General features: G+C 36.5%; 1 protein-coding gene across 6 annotated transcripts in view; it reads right to left on the minus strand.

Moving 5' to 3' along the window:
• GULP1 (GULP PTB domain containing engulfment adaptor 1) overlaps positions 1-20,237 on the minus strand; it is a 316,944-nt gene that overhangs the window by 90,979 nt on the left and 205,728 nt on the right. For all 6 annotated transcript variants that reach the window (XM_051848376.3, XM_051848368.3, XM_089329025.1 and 3 more), the window contains one exon: positions 13,240-13,301. In XM_051848376.3, the coding sequence (XP_051704336.1) occupies positions 13,240-13,301 (62 nt within the window). The remainder of the gene's footprint in view (positions 1-13,239; positions 13,302-20,237) is intronic.

Below are 20,237 nucleotides of genomic sequence, written 5' to 3' on the forward strand. Positions count from 1 at the left end.
AGATCAGACCTATTGTCATGTTTAATCCCAGTGAGAGTCAAGTTGGGAATTGATAATTTCTTCTTTTTTTTTTTTTTTAACAGAAGATCAGTTTAGTATACATTAAGCAAAGACTTCAACAGTTTGCACCCCCCATTCCCTCTTTGCAATTTCCTCTTTATAAAGTTAATTCTTCCTATCTAATCATTCATCCTCAGTATCACTTTCCTAAACCTTAGAGTTAAATGTTATAGTTTAGCTGTTCAACAAGGAATATTAATAGCCTTAATAATTGGGTTTTGGCAGGATTAAATCAAATACTACCATGTAAAATGCTTAGAAATGTATTGGTAGAGAGTTTTTAATAATGTTGAATACTACCTTTAATCTATCTATATGTCTATTCTTACACTTGCATTTGTGGTGAGACGCCTGGAATACCATTAAATTGAGAGTTATCACTGGCTTATTTCTGCCTGGTAGGATTTTGAAGTATGTGCTAATTTCTATACTTCTCTACTTTTATGTATTGCTTAAACTTTAATAATTACCATGCTTCATGTTTCTTAAATAATAAATTCATTTTTCTTGGAAAATAAAATAAGGGAGACTGGCATTATCGTGCAGAAGGTTAAACCACAACTTCCAATGCTGTCATCGCTTATGGGAGCACTAGTTTGAGTCTCTGTTGCTATGCTTCCCACCCAGCTCCCTGCTTATGAGCCTGGGAAGGAAACAGATGATGTCTCAAGTGCTTGGGCCCCTGCCAACTGTGGAAGAGCCAGATGGAGTTCCTGGCTTTATGGGGTCACTTAGAGAATGAAACAGTAATGGAAGATCAATCTCTCTCTGTCTCTGTCTCTTTGTCTCTGTCCCTCTCTTTCTTTCCCTTTTTCTCCCTCTCTCTGTGTCACTCTACCTTTCAAATAAATAAATAGATCCATCTTGAAAAGAAGAAAAGAAAATACATTGCTCACCTAATAATAGGAACAAATGTTTCTTTTTTCAAATCTTTAACCTGTGTTCTCTATACTTTGGCATGCATGTTTTCTCAGATTAGGTTGCATAAATTACATCAGAACTTTAACTCCCCAGCGACCATTCTTTTTACTGCTTCATTATCACTACTGTGCAGGGGAAATGTTTTGATACTATTTGATTGATATAAAGACTGACACTGGAGTCTACTTTTGCTTTTTTGAAAATGATTTTTAAAATTGGGAAAAAAAAAAAACCTCTTGGTTCCAGCAGGAAGAAAAAAAAAATCGAAGATGATAAACAATCCTGGAAACTTGAGAAACAGGCCCACCACAGGAGACTGTTCTTGAATGTAAAAATATGCATGGCTGCTCTGGAGATGAAGTTTCCCATCATTCATAACATTAGAAAAAAGGCAGAAATAACTTTAGTTTGATTTAAAAACTATGTATTTATGTATATATCTCCTAAGGGATGAAAGATGATTTACTCTAAGTCATCTCTTAAAATGCTTAGTTTGTCTTCAGCAGAATTTCAGGTCTCTGGAGTGAGCTGGCCACCTGCCTTATATAACAGTCAAATCAAATGATAAAGAGAGAACCCTGGAGGCCACGTGCCTCCTCCTAACATTTTTCTCATCAATACAGTTGTCTTCTTGTATCTCCATATCCATGGGGAACTGGCTCCAGAACTCCATGGTCCCCCCCAAAAGTTTAGGATGATCAATCACTTATAATGACACAATATTCACAGGGAATATACATATTTTAAATGATATTTAGATCATTTCTGATACCTAATACAACATAAAGCTATGAAAATAGTTGTTATTAAAATGCATATTATGGTCTCTTCCTGTAGAGCCCCCAAAACAGTGTTTAGTAATGTTCAAAGTAGCACATTCCACCATTAGCATCAAATTTGTAAGTCTTTGTCTTTATGCACAGAAATCAAATTATCTCTTAATTCCATTTTTCCAATAACATTTTGAAGTACCATTTTATTGCATTGTCTAGGAAATGATGGTGGTGAGGGGCAGTCTGAACATTTAAGAACAGATGCAACCTCTTTTCTGAACAGTTTAAATCTGTGTTGGTTGAATACACCGATATGGAAGCCACGGAAACAGAAAGCTGACTGTATTTGACATGCAATCATGCAATCCATTGATAATGCTGATTCTGTGTTCAAACAGAAATCATTTTCAGGTCCTGAGGTTTCCTGACACATTTTACCTTCTGTAACAATCCCCTCCTCTTCATTCGTATTTCTCATTTTTTTTTTTTTTATATTCTTTGTTCTAAAATTGCCCATCCTGAGCTGGGTGTTCAATCTCATGGTAAGGTACAGGCTAAGATGCCAGTATCACACAGCACTGTAGCTGGGTTTGATACCCTGCTCCAGCTGCTGACCCCAGCTAATGCAGATCCTGGGAGGCAACAGTGATGGTTCAGAAAATTGGGTTTCTGCAACCCACAAGAAGATCTGAATTGTGCCCTGGCTCCCAGCTTCAAGCTGGCCCAGCTCCTAGTGTTTTAGGCATTTGGAGAGTGAGTCAGTGGATAGGAGTGCTCTCTCTCTTGCTTCACTCACTCATAAGTCTGCTAAACTCTGGATGGTTTTAAATGATGCAGAAAGCACCAAGCAATACACAGGACCCCATGAACAAAATGATTTCCTTGTAAGACATACAAACAGCATACATGGAATCTTATTTTACTTTAAGGTCATTCAACTATTGGCTAAGAAAGATTAATCTCTTTTAACTGCAGTGGAAATCAAAACGAATGCTGAGACTTTATTTCCACACCTAATTTTGATACTATTTTCCTATAGAAGCTAGAACAGAACACTAAAGCTCTCTAGGCCCCAACTTATTTTATCAAGAAAATGAGTGAGATGGAACACTAAGTCCCAAAGTCCTTTGAAATACTAAGATGTCTCTGAATCACTAAAAAGTCTTTGAATCATAAGATATGAAAAACACACACACACACACACACACACAGAACAAAATAGCTCTGTATCCTTGGAGAAATGTTGTGAGATTTTAATATGAAGTTTTTGACTTCTATTCTGTAATTTCTAACAGCTATCTTACACATTTTAGGGCATTTTCTGAGATGAAAAAAAAAAGTGATCATGACCATCAAATTATATCCAATAATAATTTCAGTCACCTGAGGAAACAAAAGTGGGGAGGAGGGGTAAGCATCTTCTTAGAAAAGGCTTAAGTTTTTCAAAACATATTGGTTTTAAAAGTTCATCTCAAGAATCGAGAAGTCATATAATAGTCATTCACTGCCATTTCTCCTTTTCTATTTTTTCTTGTATTTTCTAAGTGCAACTGTGAAGCCACAATTCAACAACTTTCCAATTGATTGCTCTTCATATTTTTTCACAGGCATGGGCATGAAAAACATGCAAGCTTACCACTATAAAGAAGACAAGGAATAAATAACATTTTATAGATTTCTAATTTCCTTTTAAGTATCTTCCAGTGCTGCTTTGGCAAGTAAAGGGACATTTATAAATGATTGTAGATATAGAGTTACCATTTTTGTGTATTACAGACCTATTATTTCTTTAGTTCAAGGACATGGCATTTATACTTTAGCTTGTAAGTTCATTTTTCCATTGAAAATGAGTGAGTTGGAATGAGTATAAGTTGTATATGTTAGTATCATTAAAGGCTAATTCAAAATCTAAGAAAAAAATGTTAAAAGTCTGTATAAAACCTATTTTTTAACAGCTTCAATACCCTAAGAATAACTAAAATTTCCTATTTGAATAAATCAAATGAATTTCATGGATAGCACTTCAGCTCTTTATGGTTTCTTTACACTCCTGCCTCCTTCCCAAGAGGAAGCAAAACTGGTAAACATTTGTTTGCTGCTAGTATAGTTGTTCTAGAATTCACAAATTTGGAATTCTAAATAATTTTGGATGTTTCAGCAATGCATCTCATTGATTAGAGATGTATCTTTTGCACAATTTCCAATGACTCCACAGGCTTCAATTTTAATATATTTTCTTTCCTGATTTCCTTTTTAAAAAAATTTTGAGAGGCAGAGAGACAGAATTTCCATCTACTGGTTCACTCCCAAACATCTACAAGTACAGGTTCTAGGCTAAGCCAAAGCTGGCAGCCAGGAATTTAATCATGGTCTTTCACATGGGTGGCAGGAAGCAAGCACTTGAGCCTTCAGGACTACCCCCAAGGTTCAGCATTAGCAGGAAGCTGGAGTCTGGAGCCAGAGCTAGCAATTGAATCCTGCTACTCCACTATGGGACAAGGATATCTTAACAAGTGTCATAACGTTAGGCCCAACACCTGCCCTTGATTTCGATTTTCTGACAGAGTATAAAATACCATTTATTTCTAAGAACTGAAATTTTCTTCAATTAAGTCATAGACCAACATTAACATTTCACTCAAGAGTAAATGATAATATATCCACCAAAAATAATTTATGAAATATTAAAAATGATTTATATTAAAGCTTCCTTTACCATAACTCATTAGGCCACAAAATATCACTTTCTCTCCTCATTAACTTTTTACCTATGTTTCTTTAACACCAGGACAGTTTTTGCATTAACATTCTACAATGATATTATTGAGAAATCAGGGTAATAGGGAAGTACAATCACAGCGGTATATTTTGTCTACACAAAAAATATTTTCTTTCTACATAAATAAACAAAGATTGGCAGTATTGAGTCTCCTGCCATGCCCATAGGAACACTCCTACCCTACTGCCACTGCAGATACCTTAGGGCTGTCCCTGTTCCTGATATAGTTAGAAAAAAACATTTGTAATGTTATCTAAGTGGTTTTATTCTCTAGTTTTCAGATGATAGTGCAGATACTAAATTATTTTCAAGAGATAATAATAACTAGTGCTACCTACAGAGTTGTCAGAATACTTTTCATAGAAAAACATTAATTACAAAGAGCTTTTGACATGCCAGTCAAAAAGCAGGGTTTTTATTCATTAACATATTTAAAACTCACATCAACTCATGAAATCTTACTTTATAAGTGAGAAAACTCAAGGTTTGAAAATTTACTCAAGGATTAAAAAGTTACATAATACAGAGATTAGCTGAGAGAGTGGAAAATTAAACCTAGTTTGACTGACAGGTGGTTGCTCCAATCACCATAATAAGACACAGAAACTGTGTGGCTATAAAATTCTAGTAGCCTCAGTGGAGTTGGTGGCGTACAGCTTGTGCTTATGGGAGGCACCTGAGCATGCCACAAATCTAAGTCCTTATTTCCTTAGTGTAATCATTATTTGACAGGTGTAATGAGAATTATCAATTGTAATGACCAAGATAGGATTTTCAAACTATTGAGGGTTAGAATTCTCAAGTTCTGACATCTAACTGTTATATTTGATATAGCAGTTTTTGTTTGGTGTGTTTTTAAGCTAAATAAGAGCCTATAGATTATAAACATTGTGGGAGATTAAATTTAGATTGTTGTGATTGCAAAATTGTAGCTGAAAAAGACACAACTTACTGAGTCAGCAAGCTTCCTTCTTATCAAGCATACCCTAGTGGCAAACAATACCATGCTTCACCTACAAACTTAACCTCTAGAAGGCATTGAAATGAAATGTAACATGGTCTTTCTTTTCAAACCTCTCTTTGACATTCATATTCTATTTTGTTAGTCATTATCTATGTAGTAGCTTTCCTCATAATGTCTTCATTTCTTTTATGTGACTGTTTTCTCTCCTCAGGGAGGTCATAAGTTTTCAAGGTTAAAGTCTGCTCACATTTGTTTTGGATTTGCTCACTTCTAGAGCTTGGAAAACAGTAAACAGATAATCAAGGAATGCTGACTGCTGACTCTCCTTATTGCAGCATGGTGCCAAATAACACAATGATCTCTTTAGAACTGCATTTTTATACCTTTAAGCCATACCTTTTATGAAAGGATAAATACACATTTTAGAATAAAATATTTAATAATAAAATTTTTCTTATGAAACATTTGTCATAATTCATCTAGGAAGCAACTATCTCACACCTACAAAATACTTCACTTTCATAAAAATGACACTTCAGCATTCTATCAAAAACTAGAGGGAATGGAAAATACTACAGCCTTCCTTAGGAGGGAGCAAAAGATTTTTCTTTTTTATTTTTATTTTTATTTTTATTTTTTTTTAATTTTTGCCTTAATATTTCCCTGATAGCATGAGTAGGAAATGAACACACAAATCACGTACAGGTCCCATCAGCTTTGTTTTCAAAATACATTAAGATTCTTATGACTTTTCTCTCCAGTTGCTACTGTTCAAGATACAACCACTTTTCTTTTCTAGAATCACTGTTTCCACCATTGTATCCTTACTACAAATTTCTGTTAATAATTTGTCTCAGCTTGCAAATTTTTTCCCATTCTGTCCAATGTTTCTTCATTCTGTGAATTGTTTCCTTTGCTGTGCAGAAGTTTGAGTTTGATATAATCTCATTTGTCTACTTTTGCTTTAGTTGCCTGTGCTTTGGGGGTCTTATCCAAGAAGACATCAGTTACACCAATATCTTAAAGTGTTCACCTATATTTTCTTCTAACAGTGTCTCAGCTCTTGTCACTCTCAAAACATTATCCAAATCTACAATTTCCCGAAGTCTTCAGTGACTCAAAAGTCCCTACAAAAAGCCAAAAGACAAGCCCACACCTCTGTGTTCTACTGCACATGTAGCTTTTGGTTTGCACTTACTCCTGTTTCCCTGCTACCTTGTCCATGCTATCCATGCCTGGACATTTTCCCTCCATGCAGTGACATCATCACTTCCTAATTTAGGCCTCTGCTCTCGAGGCCCTCTCTGACCATTTTAAATAAAACAGTGTTCTCTTTCACAGTTCTCCCAACCCAATATCCTGCAAGCCTATTTTGATTTTTCTCTACGGCAATTACTAACAGCCTGGAATGTCAAATTCAACATAAAATACTGGATTAACATTATAAGTATGATTACTAATATGCATGCCATATAATGTATATTTTGAAAATACTGATTGACTTTGTCTTAACAAATAAAAATAGGCTTACGATTTTCTTATTACTGTTTCTCAAAATATATTTGGGTTATTAAATATGCTTCCAAGGGGGCCAGGCTTTTATCTATCTAGTTTCCTAATGGATTCGTACTGCCTAGATGAGGATCTTTCATAAAGTAGCAGCTCTAGTCAAACAAACAGATACTTGTGTAAATGCATGAATGAAGCTATATTCACTTGTTACTACATTTCTTTGTCATTACGAACATATTTACATACATATTTCAATAATCATTTTAAGATGTTATATTCAATGAGGACATGCGGTTAAACTTAGAGGTTAATCATCTTTTCTATTAAAAACTTAACTGCTCTTTTAGGTAATCCCCTTCCTTATTATTTTATGATTTAAATAAGTTAAATCTGGAGAAATGTTTGGAGCTGTTTAAAGGCAGGTTTTGAGGCTGGCACTGTGGCGCAGTAGGTTAATCCTCCGCCTTTGGCGCTGGCATCCCACGTGGGCACCGGTTCTAGTCCCAGCTGCTCCTCTTCCCATCCAGCCCTCCGCTGTGGCCTGAGAAAGCAGTGGAGGATGGCCCAAGTCCTTGGGCCCCTGCACCTGCATGGAAGACTAGAAGAAGGTCCTGGCTCCTGGCTTCAGATCGACGCAGCTCCAGTCATTGCGGCCATTTGGGGAGTGAACCAGCAGGTGGAAGACCTCTCTCTCTCTCTCTCCCTTTCACTGTCTGTAACTCTACCTCTCAAATAAATAAAATCTTAAAAAAAAAAAAAAACAGGCTTCCATTTAAAGACTGGGGCTTTCAAACTTTTAACTGTGACCCACTATTTTACGAAAACACTGATGTCAACAATCTCACTTTTCAAAACAAGACATATCAAACTGATATTTTATGACCTCACTGTTGTTTATGTTGTTTATAGCCCTTGCCCATCCCCGTGGAACACTGGTTTTCTACCTTTTACTTGTAGAACATTTTGACTAGTGGTGCATTAAACCTGTGATTATAAAGCAAATTCAAAGCATGTTATCACAAAAATTAAAAGAAAAGAAAGGGAAGAAAGGAAGGAAGGAAGAAGTGAGGGGAGACTGAGGAAGGGAGCATAAAAAGTATGGTTGTCTTCTTAGAACTCTATGAAATTCATGGAATCGGATCTATTTATATTAATAAAAATTAAAAGTAAAATAAATAGTAATTGGTGAATTCATGTGAAAATTATAATTCTATAAAAAGATCCATAAAAAGCAATGAGTTTGAAGTAGTAATCAGAAGTCTTGCATTAAAGAAAAGTTCAGGGCCTGGTGACTTCACAACTGAATTCTACAAACATTTAAAGAGCAACAAACTCGGGGCTGGCGCTGTGACGTAGTGGGTAAAGCCACTGCCTGCAGTGCCAGCAAGTTCTGGCTGCTCTGTTTCTGAACCAGCTCTCTGCTATGGCCTGGGAAAGCTGTGGAAGATGGCCCACGTCCTTGGGCCCCTGCACCTGTGTGGAAGACCCAGTAGGAGCTCCTGGCTCCTGGCTTTGGATCAGCCCAACTCCAGCCATTGAGGCCATTTGGGGAGTGAACCAGTGGATGGAAGACCTGTCTTTCTCTTCCTCTCTCTCTCTGTCTCTCTCTCTCTGCATCTGCCTCTTTGTAACTCTGTCTTTCAAATAAATAAATAAATATTTTTAATAATAATAAAGAGCAGCAAGCCCAGATGTATTTCAAACTATTGAAAAATTATTGAACAAGATAGAACTTTACCAAATGTCTTTTTATGAAGTCAGAACCACTCTTATAGCAAAACTCCCACAAAAAAAATGCTATATGCTTCATGAAAAGAAAATGGTGGACATATATTCTTGATGAACATAGATGCAAGTATTCTCAATGAAATACTAACAAACCAAATCCAAATCCACAGCAGAAAGATCATCCATCACAGTCAAGTGTGATTTACTCTAGAGATGCACGAGTGGCTCAACATTTAGAAATCAATAAATGTCATAAATTACATTAACAAAATGAGGAACAAAAACCATCTGGGTACCTCAATAGATGCAGAGAAAGCATCTGGTAAGTTTCAACATCTCTTCATGAATAAAACGTCCCACAAATTATGTGCAGAAGGAACATACCTCAAAATGATAAAGGCTACACATGACAAACCAACAGCTAATATCACGCTGAATGAGAAAAAGCTGACAACATCTCCTCTCAGAGCTAGAACAAGACACAGATTTCCACTTTCACCACTCTCAGTCAATATAGAATTGGAAGGATTAGCCAGAGTAATTAGGAAAGAGAAATAAAGCAAAGCTGGAAAGTCAGAAGTCAAAAGATTCATGTTTGCAGGTGCCATCATGTTATACATAGTTATGAAAAACCCAACACTCCATCAAAAAGGAGTTAGAACCAATAAACCAATTCAGTAAAATTGCAGATTACAAAATAAGCATATAAAAACAGTAGCTTTTTGTATGTTAATGATGGACTCTCTGAAAGATAAATCGAGAAAGAAATAGCAGTTACAATAGCCTTCAAAATATGAGATATTTAGGAATAAATTTAACAAAGAAGTGAAAGATCAATGAAAATCATAAAAAGTTGATGAACGAAATCATCAAGAACACACACAAAAAATGGAAAGCTGTTCCTTGCTCATGGGTTGGAAGAATTAATATCATTACAATGTCTCTGCTACCTAAAGTACTCTACAGATTCAGTGGAGGAATAAAGAAAGAAAGGAAGTAAGGTGCTCAGTTAGTTGTCGCCGATCAGGGAGAACATATGATATTTGTCCCTTTGGGACTGGCTTATTTCACTCAGCATGATGTTTTCCAAATTCCTCCATCTTGTTGCAAATGACCAGGTAACTGAGCACCAAAGGAGAAACTTGTTGAAATGAAATGGAAACTATGAGAAACAGTGACTTGATCAGCTCTTGTCCTGACGGTTGATGTACAATGTAATACTTTATCCATTTTAGTATTTTTTTTTGTTCTAGTACCAGTGGTACTAGACCTGACTGTTGATGAGCAAATTGATATGTTATCCCTCTTAGTATTTTTTTTTGTTTGTTCTACTTAATACTTTTGGTTGAATACTATAATCAATACACAATTCTTCTTAAGTGCTAAAACTTAACTGAAAAGTGACCACTGTTAAATATAAGAGTGGGAATAAGAGAGGGAAGAGATGTGCAATTTGGGACATGCTCAAGCTGACTTACCTCAAACGATAGAGTTAGAAACATACCAGGGGATTCCAATTCAATCCCATCAAGGTGGCATGTACCAATGCCATCTCACTAGTCCCAGTGATCAATTTCTGTTCACAACTGATCATAATGATAGGACTAAGAACCAAAGGGATCACATAAACAAGAATAGTGTCTGCAAATACTAGCTGATAGAATAAAAAAGGGAGAGAACGATCCAACATGGGAAGTGAGATACACAGCAGACCCATAGAATGGCAGATGTCCTAAATAGCACTCTGGCCTCAGAATCAGCCCTTAAGGCATGCGGATCTGGCTGAAAAGCCCATGAGAGTATTTCAGGCATGGAAAGCCAAGACACTCTGGGGAAAAAAAAAAAAAAAAAAAAACTAAATGAAAGATCTCCACGAGTGAGATCCCAGTGGAAAGAATGGGTCATCAAAGAAGGAGGTACCTTTCTCTGAAGGGAGGAGAGAACTTCCACTTTGACCATGGCCTTGTCTAAATATTATCAGAGTCAGTGAACTCAGCGGGCTTCCATAGCCTTGGCAGCTCATGACAAGAGCCTAGGGTGATTACTGATGCCATAAACAAGAGTGTCAATTTGTTAAGTCAAGAACAGGAGTCACTGTGCACTTACTCCTCATGTAGGATCTTTGTCCTTAGTGTGCTGTACATTGAGCTTTAATGCTATAACTAGTACTCAAACAGTATTTTTCACTTTATGTTTCTGTGTGGGAGCAAACTGTTGAAATCTTTACTTAATGTATGCTAAACTGATCTTCTGTATATAAAGAGAATTGAAAATGAATCATGATGTGAATGGAAGGGGAGAGGGAGCGGGAGAGGGGAGGGTTGCGGGTGGGAGGGACGTTATGGGGGGGAAGCCATTGTAATCCATAAGCTGTACTTTGGAAATTTATATTCATTAAATAAAAAAGAAAGGAAGGAAGGAAGAAAAGCAGGGAAGGAGGAAGGAAGGGAGGGACGCGTGGATTTAGGGAAGTGCAACTTTATTCTTAAAACCGTATCTATGAACTTCACTGAATTTGTTCTCTTTATATTAATATCACATTAACATAAGAATTAATAAAAATTGCTTCATAAAAAAGAAAAATGCAATTCTGACATAATATTAAAACAGTGTGCACTTTAAAGGAATAGATTTCTAGATTCAATAATCTACTAAATGGTTTTCACATAGTTTGTCAATACAAAATAGGAAGATGTGTGGGAGAGCTGGAGAGTAACTTACTCAACTGATGAGACTGTTCACAGGAAATAATGGCCCTCAGTGTTCACGTTAGCATCACAGGAAGTACATAACACTGTGCTGATCTCAGGATATTGGTTTTACATAGAAACCACTTCAGAGCCTTCGCTTCATGCAAAATCAGCAAGAAAAGATAGAGTTGCTGCAATCTACAAAACCGGCGGCTGAGCACCGGCTATGGAAGAGTTTCTGGATGGTCTTAAAAGCTTCTTCCTGCTGATGCAGACACAGACCTGCACTGCAGAGGGCCCCTGTTACACACCACTAATTTTCTATTCAATGAATGTTTTTTCTGTTTTTCCTGAAATAATCCCTGTTTAATCTCATTACAGCCCAGTGTATAGTTTACTAACACACAATCCCTCAAAGTTCTTGTCAAAACATAATTTTTGTTTTCCCCCATTCTGTCTCCAAAGTTCAGTTGCTTCAGTTAGGCTCACATACTCAATCTCAACGTTTTAACTGGGATTTTTGGGCTTCCTCTAAATTTCGATAGAGATTTCTCGAAAAACCACTTCAGGTTTGGTGCTCACTGACCACGAAATAATACTTTAAAGAAGTCCCTTTTAAAGCACCTGGCTCCTGCCATCGGATCAGAGCGGTGTGCTGGCCGCAGCGCGCCGGCCGCGGCGGCCATTGGAGGGTGAAACAATGGCAAAAGGAAGACCTTTCTCTCTGTCTCTCTCTCTCACTGTCCACTCTGCCTGTCAAAAAAAAAAAATTAAAAAAAAAAAGAAGTCCCTTTTATAAATTGCATTTGTCTGTTTGTCCAAGAGAACAACAAATTAAATCTTTAAAGATGTGGAGTGGGGCCAGCACTGTGGTGCAGCGGGTTAAAGCCTTGGCCTGAAGCACCAGCATCCCATATGGGTACTGGTTCTAGTCCTGGCTGCTCCTCTTCTGATCCAGCTCTCTGCTATGGCCTGGGAAAGCAGCAGGAGATGGCCCAAGTCCTTGGGCCCCTGCACCCACGTGGGAGATGTGGAAGAAGATCCTGGTTCCTGGCTTTGGATCAGCACAGCTCCGGCCATTGCAGCCATCTGGGGAGTGAACCAGTGGATGGAAGACCTCTCTCTCTGTCTCTACCTCTCTAACTCTGGCTTTCAAATAAGTAAAATGAATCTTAGGAAAAAGAAAAAAAAAAAAAAGATGTGGTATGTAGATTGCTCTGCTTCTCTACTAGGAAAGGAGGGTGGGAAATAATGTTATGCTCTTAGAATTGTACTTATGAACTACATGGAATCTGTTCTCTATACATTAATAATAAAAATAATTTTAAATGCAGTAGCCTAAGCAATAGAGCAATGAAACATTACACTGTACAGTTTTCTGCTTTTTAAAATATTTTTCTTTGTTTCTGTTTTATTGTATAATTATTACATTAGCAATTTTTCTCATTTTTCTCATGTCCAGCTTAGAATTATAGTTAGACTGAGTAATACAAATTTAAAATGTTTTTCAAACAAGATGATTTGTTAGTTGTTCGGTTTCCTACAGGTCATGCCACACCAAATAATTTTAACAACACCAAAATCATTTAAGAAAATACAAAAGGAGGGAGGCAAACTATCCATGTTTGCAGATGACACTACTAATACACTTTTTAAAAAGAAGTAATTTACTTAGAGAAAAAAGCAATATTCCATTCTAAAAACTGCATTATTATCTTTGTAATTTTAAATCTTAGTACATAAACAATCTCTGTGAGACCAATAAGGAATAAAATGAAGGAAAATTAAAAAAATCATATGAGCCATTTTTACCTTTGCATTATAGGGGATGTAATGCTTTGATAAAGCTTCAGGAGTATGCATCCATGTTTTGTCTGCAATGAAAAATATACAGCATTAAATTAAATTACAGGTTCTCATGGTGTCATACTTAAGCATTAGCATCTGAGGGGTATGAGATGGGTGACGATGTTTGTAATTTTGAGTGTCTTTTGCTAAACTAAGGATAACCAATCAAATAAATGAGCATCATAGCTGGAGAGGAATTATAGAATTTTTTCCTTGGTATGAAACTATCTAGCTTTTATTTATTCAAGCAATATAAATGTTGCTGAATTTTTCAAGAATACATAAAAATAACAACATCAGTGGGCTATGAGGAATTATATCTTATTATGCTACTAAAACAATTATCATCTCTCACTTTATGCTCTCATGAATTACAGGATATTTTGCTTAACTCCCAGAACAACAGATAGTAATCTGTTCTTTACTCATTGTGATTATCATTTTTAGCAGCAAAACTTAACTATGCTATTAAAAGTTTAACACTAAACTAAGAAACACATTTGTATAAGAGTGAAATAAATCAATCTGCTACATTCATTGAGAGACCAATGTAATACTCAGATAATCATTCTAAAAATAGAATCACACTGAATGAAAACCTACTATCAGGAGATTTACATACAAATAATCTTGAATGCAGTAATTTTAAATGTTTCTTAGATATGGGTAATAAAATATTAGGAATAAAAGTAACTTGAAATTATAGAGGGGCGGCGCTCTGGTGCAGTAGGTTAATCGTCAGCCTATGGCGCCTGCATTCCATTTGGATGCCGGTTCAAGTCTCGGCTGCTCCTCTTCCAATCTATGTTATGGGTACTGAACCAGTGGAAGAAAGACCTTTCTCTCTGTCTCTCCCTCTCGCTGTCTATAACTCTACCTCTCAAATAAATAAATAAAAAAATTTTTAAAAAAAGCATAGAAGATAATGTAACTAATTTGTATCATATATTCCTTACATTTTGTTTCCATAGAGATTATTTATATTTTCATTGATTATTGAACTTTATAAATATATTCCAACTATATCCTCAAACATTTTGTGGATTGAATAAGGGAAAGAAAAAATAATAAGATTACACGCCCAGGGGGGCAGTGCCGTGGCTCACTTGGTTAATCTTCCGCCTGCGGCACCAGCATCCCATATGGGTGCCGGGTTCTAGTCCCGGTTGCTCCTCTTCCAGTCCAGCTCTCTGCTGTGGCCCGGGAAGGCAGTGGAGGATGGCCAAGTGCTTGGTCCCTGCACCCGCGAGGGAGACCGGGAGGAGGCACCTGGCTCCTGGCTTTGGATCGGCGAAGCTCCGGCCGTGGCGGCCATTTGGGGGGTGAATCAATGGAAGGAAGACCTTTCTCTCTGTCTCTCTCTCACACTGTCTATAGCTCTACCTGTCAAATAAATTTAAAAATTAAAAAAAAAAAAAGATTACACCCCCAAAGTTGGCTTTTGGATTAAGACTTATTAGTCATCGATTGCATTTTGTCTCAGTTGGTACACATAACTACAGTTTTGGGTGTACTTATTGCCATGGAATTTAAAATTTTTGAAACAGTATTGTACACAGGACAAACCAAATGAATAGTTTACCATTAAAAATATTAAATAAATACACAGTGAAAAGGAATACTAGATTATTAACAAAGTATTTTCAATGTTTAATGTACTATATTCTTAAATGGTGTAAGCAAAGATCTGAAAACACTAATATTTTTTCTCAGACTTGAGGAATCTGCAAACACAAAGAAAATGGCATATGCCCTGAGAATATCAAGTATTATATAACAGTTGAAGGATAATGCACTATATTTATGTTAAACATGTGTATGGCATAGAATGCAAATATAAAAGAATTTCTAAGACAAAACATGAAGGCTAAACAACACTGGGGCTATTTCAGACCACTGGATGAAATATTTTGAAAAACAATTTATCATAAGTTTCAAAAAGTAATATTGATATTTACATTTAATGGGTGAAATATTTATTTTTTGTAAAGATTTTCATTTAATTATATTTCTATAATTGCTAATGGATAGTAATATGATATGATTAATTCAAGAATAATTTGTGCCTAGATTTGGGATGGAGTCTGGCCTTGTATAATAAAATTAATAAACCACAGTACTGTACACCAAAACAACAAAAACGTCAACCAACTTAATTTTGGAAAAAAGATACCCCAATTCTCTTTTTATGCCTTCACTCAATTCTTTTCATGTCTTGTTTCCAAATCATACAACATTTCTCAAAAGGATGTAAATTCTGACTAAAGTCTGAATATGATGGTTCATAACAATTCTGAGATAGAGAGTATTACCTTTTTTTGTCATCCACTAATTTTTTTTTTCTTTTTTTAATGATTTATTTATTTATTTGAAAGGCAGAGTTACAATGAGGCAAAGAGAGAGAGACAGAAAGGGCAAGAGAATTCTTCCATCCTCTGGTTCACTCCCCAAAAGGCTGCAACGGCCAGAGCTGTGCAAATACAAAGAGAAGCCTCCTCGGGGTCTCCCATGTGGGTGCAGGGGCCCAAGGGTTTGGGCAATCCTCCACTGCTTTCCCAGGCCACAGAGAGAGCTGGATCAGAAGTGAAGCAGCCCAGTCTCGAACCAGCGCCCATATGGGATGCCGGCACTGCAGGCAGCCGCCCTACCTGCCATGCCACAGTGCTGGCCCGGGAAATACCATTTCTCACAGGACCCTTGGGACTCGGTGGTGGATAATTCCTAATTGATTTGTCTTTTCAGCAAACATATTGCTGATCAAGTGTGTGGGCTGTAGTTCCAGCCACTATTATTATAAATTGATGATATCACCTTTACTATTGTCTCATATTGCTGTGATCTGGAAGAAGGGCGGGTATGTTCAGCTGCTTCTGGTATATAAACAAAATAATAACCATGTTAACTTATCGGTGCATAAACTACACTTTCCACAATGCCAAAAATCTGCATTCACTCAAAACCAAATGTTAATGTTTTAGTGGTTGGTCATTACATAACCCCTAGCATAGGCAGTACACTTATAAAGTATTTCCAAAATGATTCCTATCAGCCTAGTTTATACATGGGTAAAAGAAAAAACGTCACAGAGCAAGACTTTTTTACATTAACTCATATATAAGTGTGGGTGAGCCTTGAGGTGAGTCCTGAGAAACTGACCCTTGGTCATTACATGTGCCATAGAAACAATTAGATAAATGGAATGAGTGCAAAAATGGCAATACAGACACTCCCAAACGTATTATCCTTCATTGAAATTAAAATAAAATCTCTATCCCAATACGAATACCCTCATGAATGGAAATGTCAACATCTAAAATGTTTGACAAATGTCAAACCATGCTGACTGCTGTGTCAACAAATTCAGGCTTTCAAAACACATTTAGATTAAGGTCTCATCAAAAAAGATGCAGAACTTTACTAAATTTATTTATTACCAGAGGTTAACATAGTGAAAGCACCTGCCTTACATGTATTAAATGCTGTTGGATGAATAGATGTATTCGAATAAAATTTTCATTGAGAGAAAAATAATATTTAAATATTGAATTCTAAATGCTATATAAAAGGATTAAATCAGGTTACCAGGATGTCAACTGATTAAGTCAACAAAAGCATAATTAATCACATTTATTAACATGCTATGTTTTATCCATGTTAATAAAAGATTTATTTTGATGTGCAAATAGAATATATAACATTTTAAAAGTCAGGAGCCGATGTTGCGGTATAGCAGGTTAAACTGCTGCCTGAGATGCTGGCACTGCATATATGTGCTTCTTAACGTCCTATTTCAGTTTCCATCCAGCTCCCTGCTAACGGGCCTGAGAGAGCAGAAGATGGCCCAAGGGCTCACACGTGGGAGAACTGGAAGAAGTTCCTGGCTCCTCACTTTCTCGTGGCAAAGCCATGGCCATTGCAGCTATTTGGGGAAGGAATCAGTGGATGGAAAATCTCTCTCTCCCCCTCTCTCTCTATCACTTCTCAGCCCCCAGGAGTAGTGGTTGGTCATTACATAACCCCTAGCATAGGCAGTACACTTATAAAGTATTTCTAAAATGATTCCTTACTATCAGCCTAGTTTATACATGGGTAAAAAAAAGAAGCCACAGAGCAAGACTTTTTTACGTTAACTCATATATATGTGTGGGTGAGCCTTGAGGTGAGTCCTGAGAAGCCTTTCAAATAAATTTTTTAAAAAATATTTAAAAATTAAAAGAGAAATATAACATAGGAAAAGAATCTAAAAATAAATACTTATTAAAATTTAACCTAGAGGGAGTGGTGATATGGTGTAGTGGGTAAAGCTGCCACCTGTGTTGCGGGCTCCCACATGGGAGCTAGTTCAAATCTTGGCTGCTCTACTTTTGATTCAACTTCCTGCTGATGCACCCGGGAAAGCAGTAGAAGACGGCTCAAGGCCCTGGGCCCTGGCACCCAAGTGGGAGACACGGAAGAGGCTCCTGGCTCCTGGCTTCAGATTGGCCCAGCTCCGGCTGTTGTAGCCATCTGGCGAGTGAGCCAGCAGATGTAAGATTCTCTCTCTCTCTCTCTCTCTCTTTCTCTCTCTCTTTGCCTCTGCATCTCTGTAACTCCAACTTTCAAATAATAAATAATTTTTTAAAAAATTTAAAAATAAATATGCGACTGGTGTCATCACAGAGAGGGTAAAACCATTGCCTATAATGCCAGAATCTCAAGTGGGTGCTGGTTCATGTCCTAGCTACTCCACTTCAGATCCACCTTGCTGCTAATGGAGTGGGAAAAGCAGTGCAAGACGGTACAAATGTTTTGGTCCCTGCTACCCACGTGAGACCTGGGTGAAGCTCCTGGCTTTAGCCTGGATTAGTACTAGCCAGGGAATGAACCAGTGGATGGAAGATGTCTCTCTGTGTCTCTCCCTTTGTCTCTGTAACAGACTTTCAAAACAAATGAATAAATCCTAAAAAAATTAATCTATGATTATGATAGACTAACTTTTAAAGAGCTTTACAATATAGATAAAATTATGCAATTCTGATATATTCTGTGTTTTTTCAGAATATCTAAGCAACTCTAACACAAAGTGAACATTTGAAAAGAAAAATCAGTGAAGTATTTGGCTAATTCAATTGAAAAATAACAAATAAGTAATTCAGAAATTTATCAAAAACAAAGACTATGGGTAAGTTTTAAATTGATTTTTTTGGGTTTTTGAGGTAGAGGATTACTTATTAAGATTGCATGCACATGATGACCAAGTAAACTGAGTCTTCTATGAAATGTTTCTTATAGAAGACCATTTGCTTTATTTACAATACTTTTTTGCAATATCTTTTATTTTTTTAACTTTTATTTAATGAATATAAATTTCCAAAGTACAGCTTATAGATTACAATGGCTTCCCCCCCCATAACGTCCCTCCCACCCGCAACCCTCCCCTTTTCCACTCCCTCTCCCCTTCCATTCACATCAAGATTCATTTTCGATTCTCTTTATATACAGAAGATCAGTTTAGCATACTTATTATGGTATATATTAATGCTAGTTTTTGGAAAATGACCTGAATTATGTATTCTCTTAAGGATAAGATTATAGCTCCAGGTAGTCAGGATATATGAACTCTCTAAAATTCATGTTTGTCCATTTCAAATTAAAATTCATTCACCCAACGCCACTGAAACCAGGAACAGAGAAGTTCTAGGAATTTTTCCTTCAATATCCTTAGTTAGAGAGTCAGAATGGATTGAAGGGCTGGCGCAGAGGCTCACTTGGTTAATCCTCCACCTGCAGCACTGGAATCCCATTTGGGCACCGGGTTCTAGTCCCGGTTGCTCCTCTTCCAGTCCAGCTCTCTGCTGTGGCCCATTAGGGCAGTGGAGGATGGCCCAAGTGCTTGGACCAGGAGGAAGCTCCTGGCTCCTGGCTTCGGATTGGTGCAGCTCCGGCCATTGTGGCCATTTGGGGAGTGAACCAACAAAAGGAAGACACCTCTCTCTCTCCCTCTCTCTCTCTCTCTCTCTCTGTCTATAACTCTACCTGTCCAAAAAAAAAAAAAAAAAAAAACACAAAAAAAAGAATGGATTGAAGAATTGAAGATATATGGTAGAACTTCCAAGATCAGGTTTTAACTCAGAGTTGAAGTACAACATTGATAATAATTTCTTGTGAGGATATTAAGTCATTAGACTTTCAAAATAAAAAAAATCAAACGAAAGTTTGAAAGAGTGAAGCAAAACAGGAAATAATAAATACTGCTGATTCTTCATTCTTCAAATCACTCCAATTTTCCCCATTGTGGTTCTCCTTCTGAATTCAAATGAAACAAATATGTAGTTGCTGGTTATTTGTGCCACTTTTAAGCACAATTTCTCAATGATTTCTCAATGAAAACCATTTTGAATACCCTTCAAATAAATACTTAATTAGAAATGAGTTTCCACAAAAATTAAATTGTAAGCATATATAAACATCTAAAAACATTTTTAAAAAATAAAATTTCAATAACTTTATTAAAATGTCTTCAACATATCACAGAAAAATTTCTAGGCTTGTTAGTAGTAAAGGATATAAAAAGAAACATTATTTTACTTTTGGCCTATGTTTCAAATGAGAAGCAAAGTACAGACTGTAGTCAATATCATTTTGGTTTCTCCTTATTCAGAAAATAAGTAAAGTAAGAAATTTCTAGCTTCCTGGGATTGCATTAAAGTCACATTATCGAAATTCCTACTAAAAACATTGCTCTCCCATATCATACCCAAAAGCCTAAACCTCTGTCATGATAGTGACAAAGAGTTAATAATTTGAGTAATTCCATTATAATTTTTGGTAATTGTACTTGAATTCTTTCCTATATTAAGTCAATGACCTTATAATTTTACTCCCATTTGTCCTTCATTAAACCTAGCCCAAGGCTCAATGGCTGCCCTTCAAACACTGAAAAAGAGTTCCCATTACCACACAGAGTTCTCAGCTATACTTCC

The sequence above is a fragment of the Oryctolagus cuniculus genome, chromosome 3 (genome assembly GCF_051225735.1).
Source record: "Oryctolagus cuniculus isolate XC-2025 breed Fujian yellow rabbit chromosome 3, ASM5122573v1, whole genome shotgun sequence".
NCBI classification, from domain to species: domain Eukaryota; kingdom Metazoa; phylum Chordata; class Mammalia; order Lagomorpha; family Leporidae; genus Oryctolagus; species Oryctolagus cuniculus.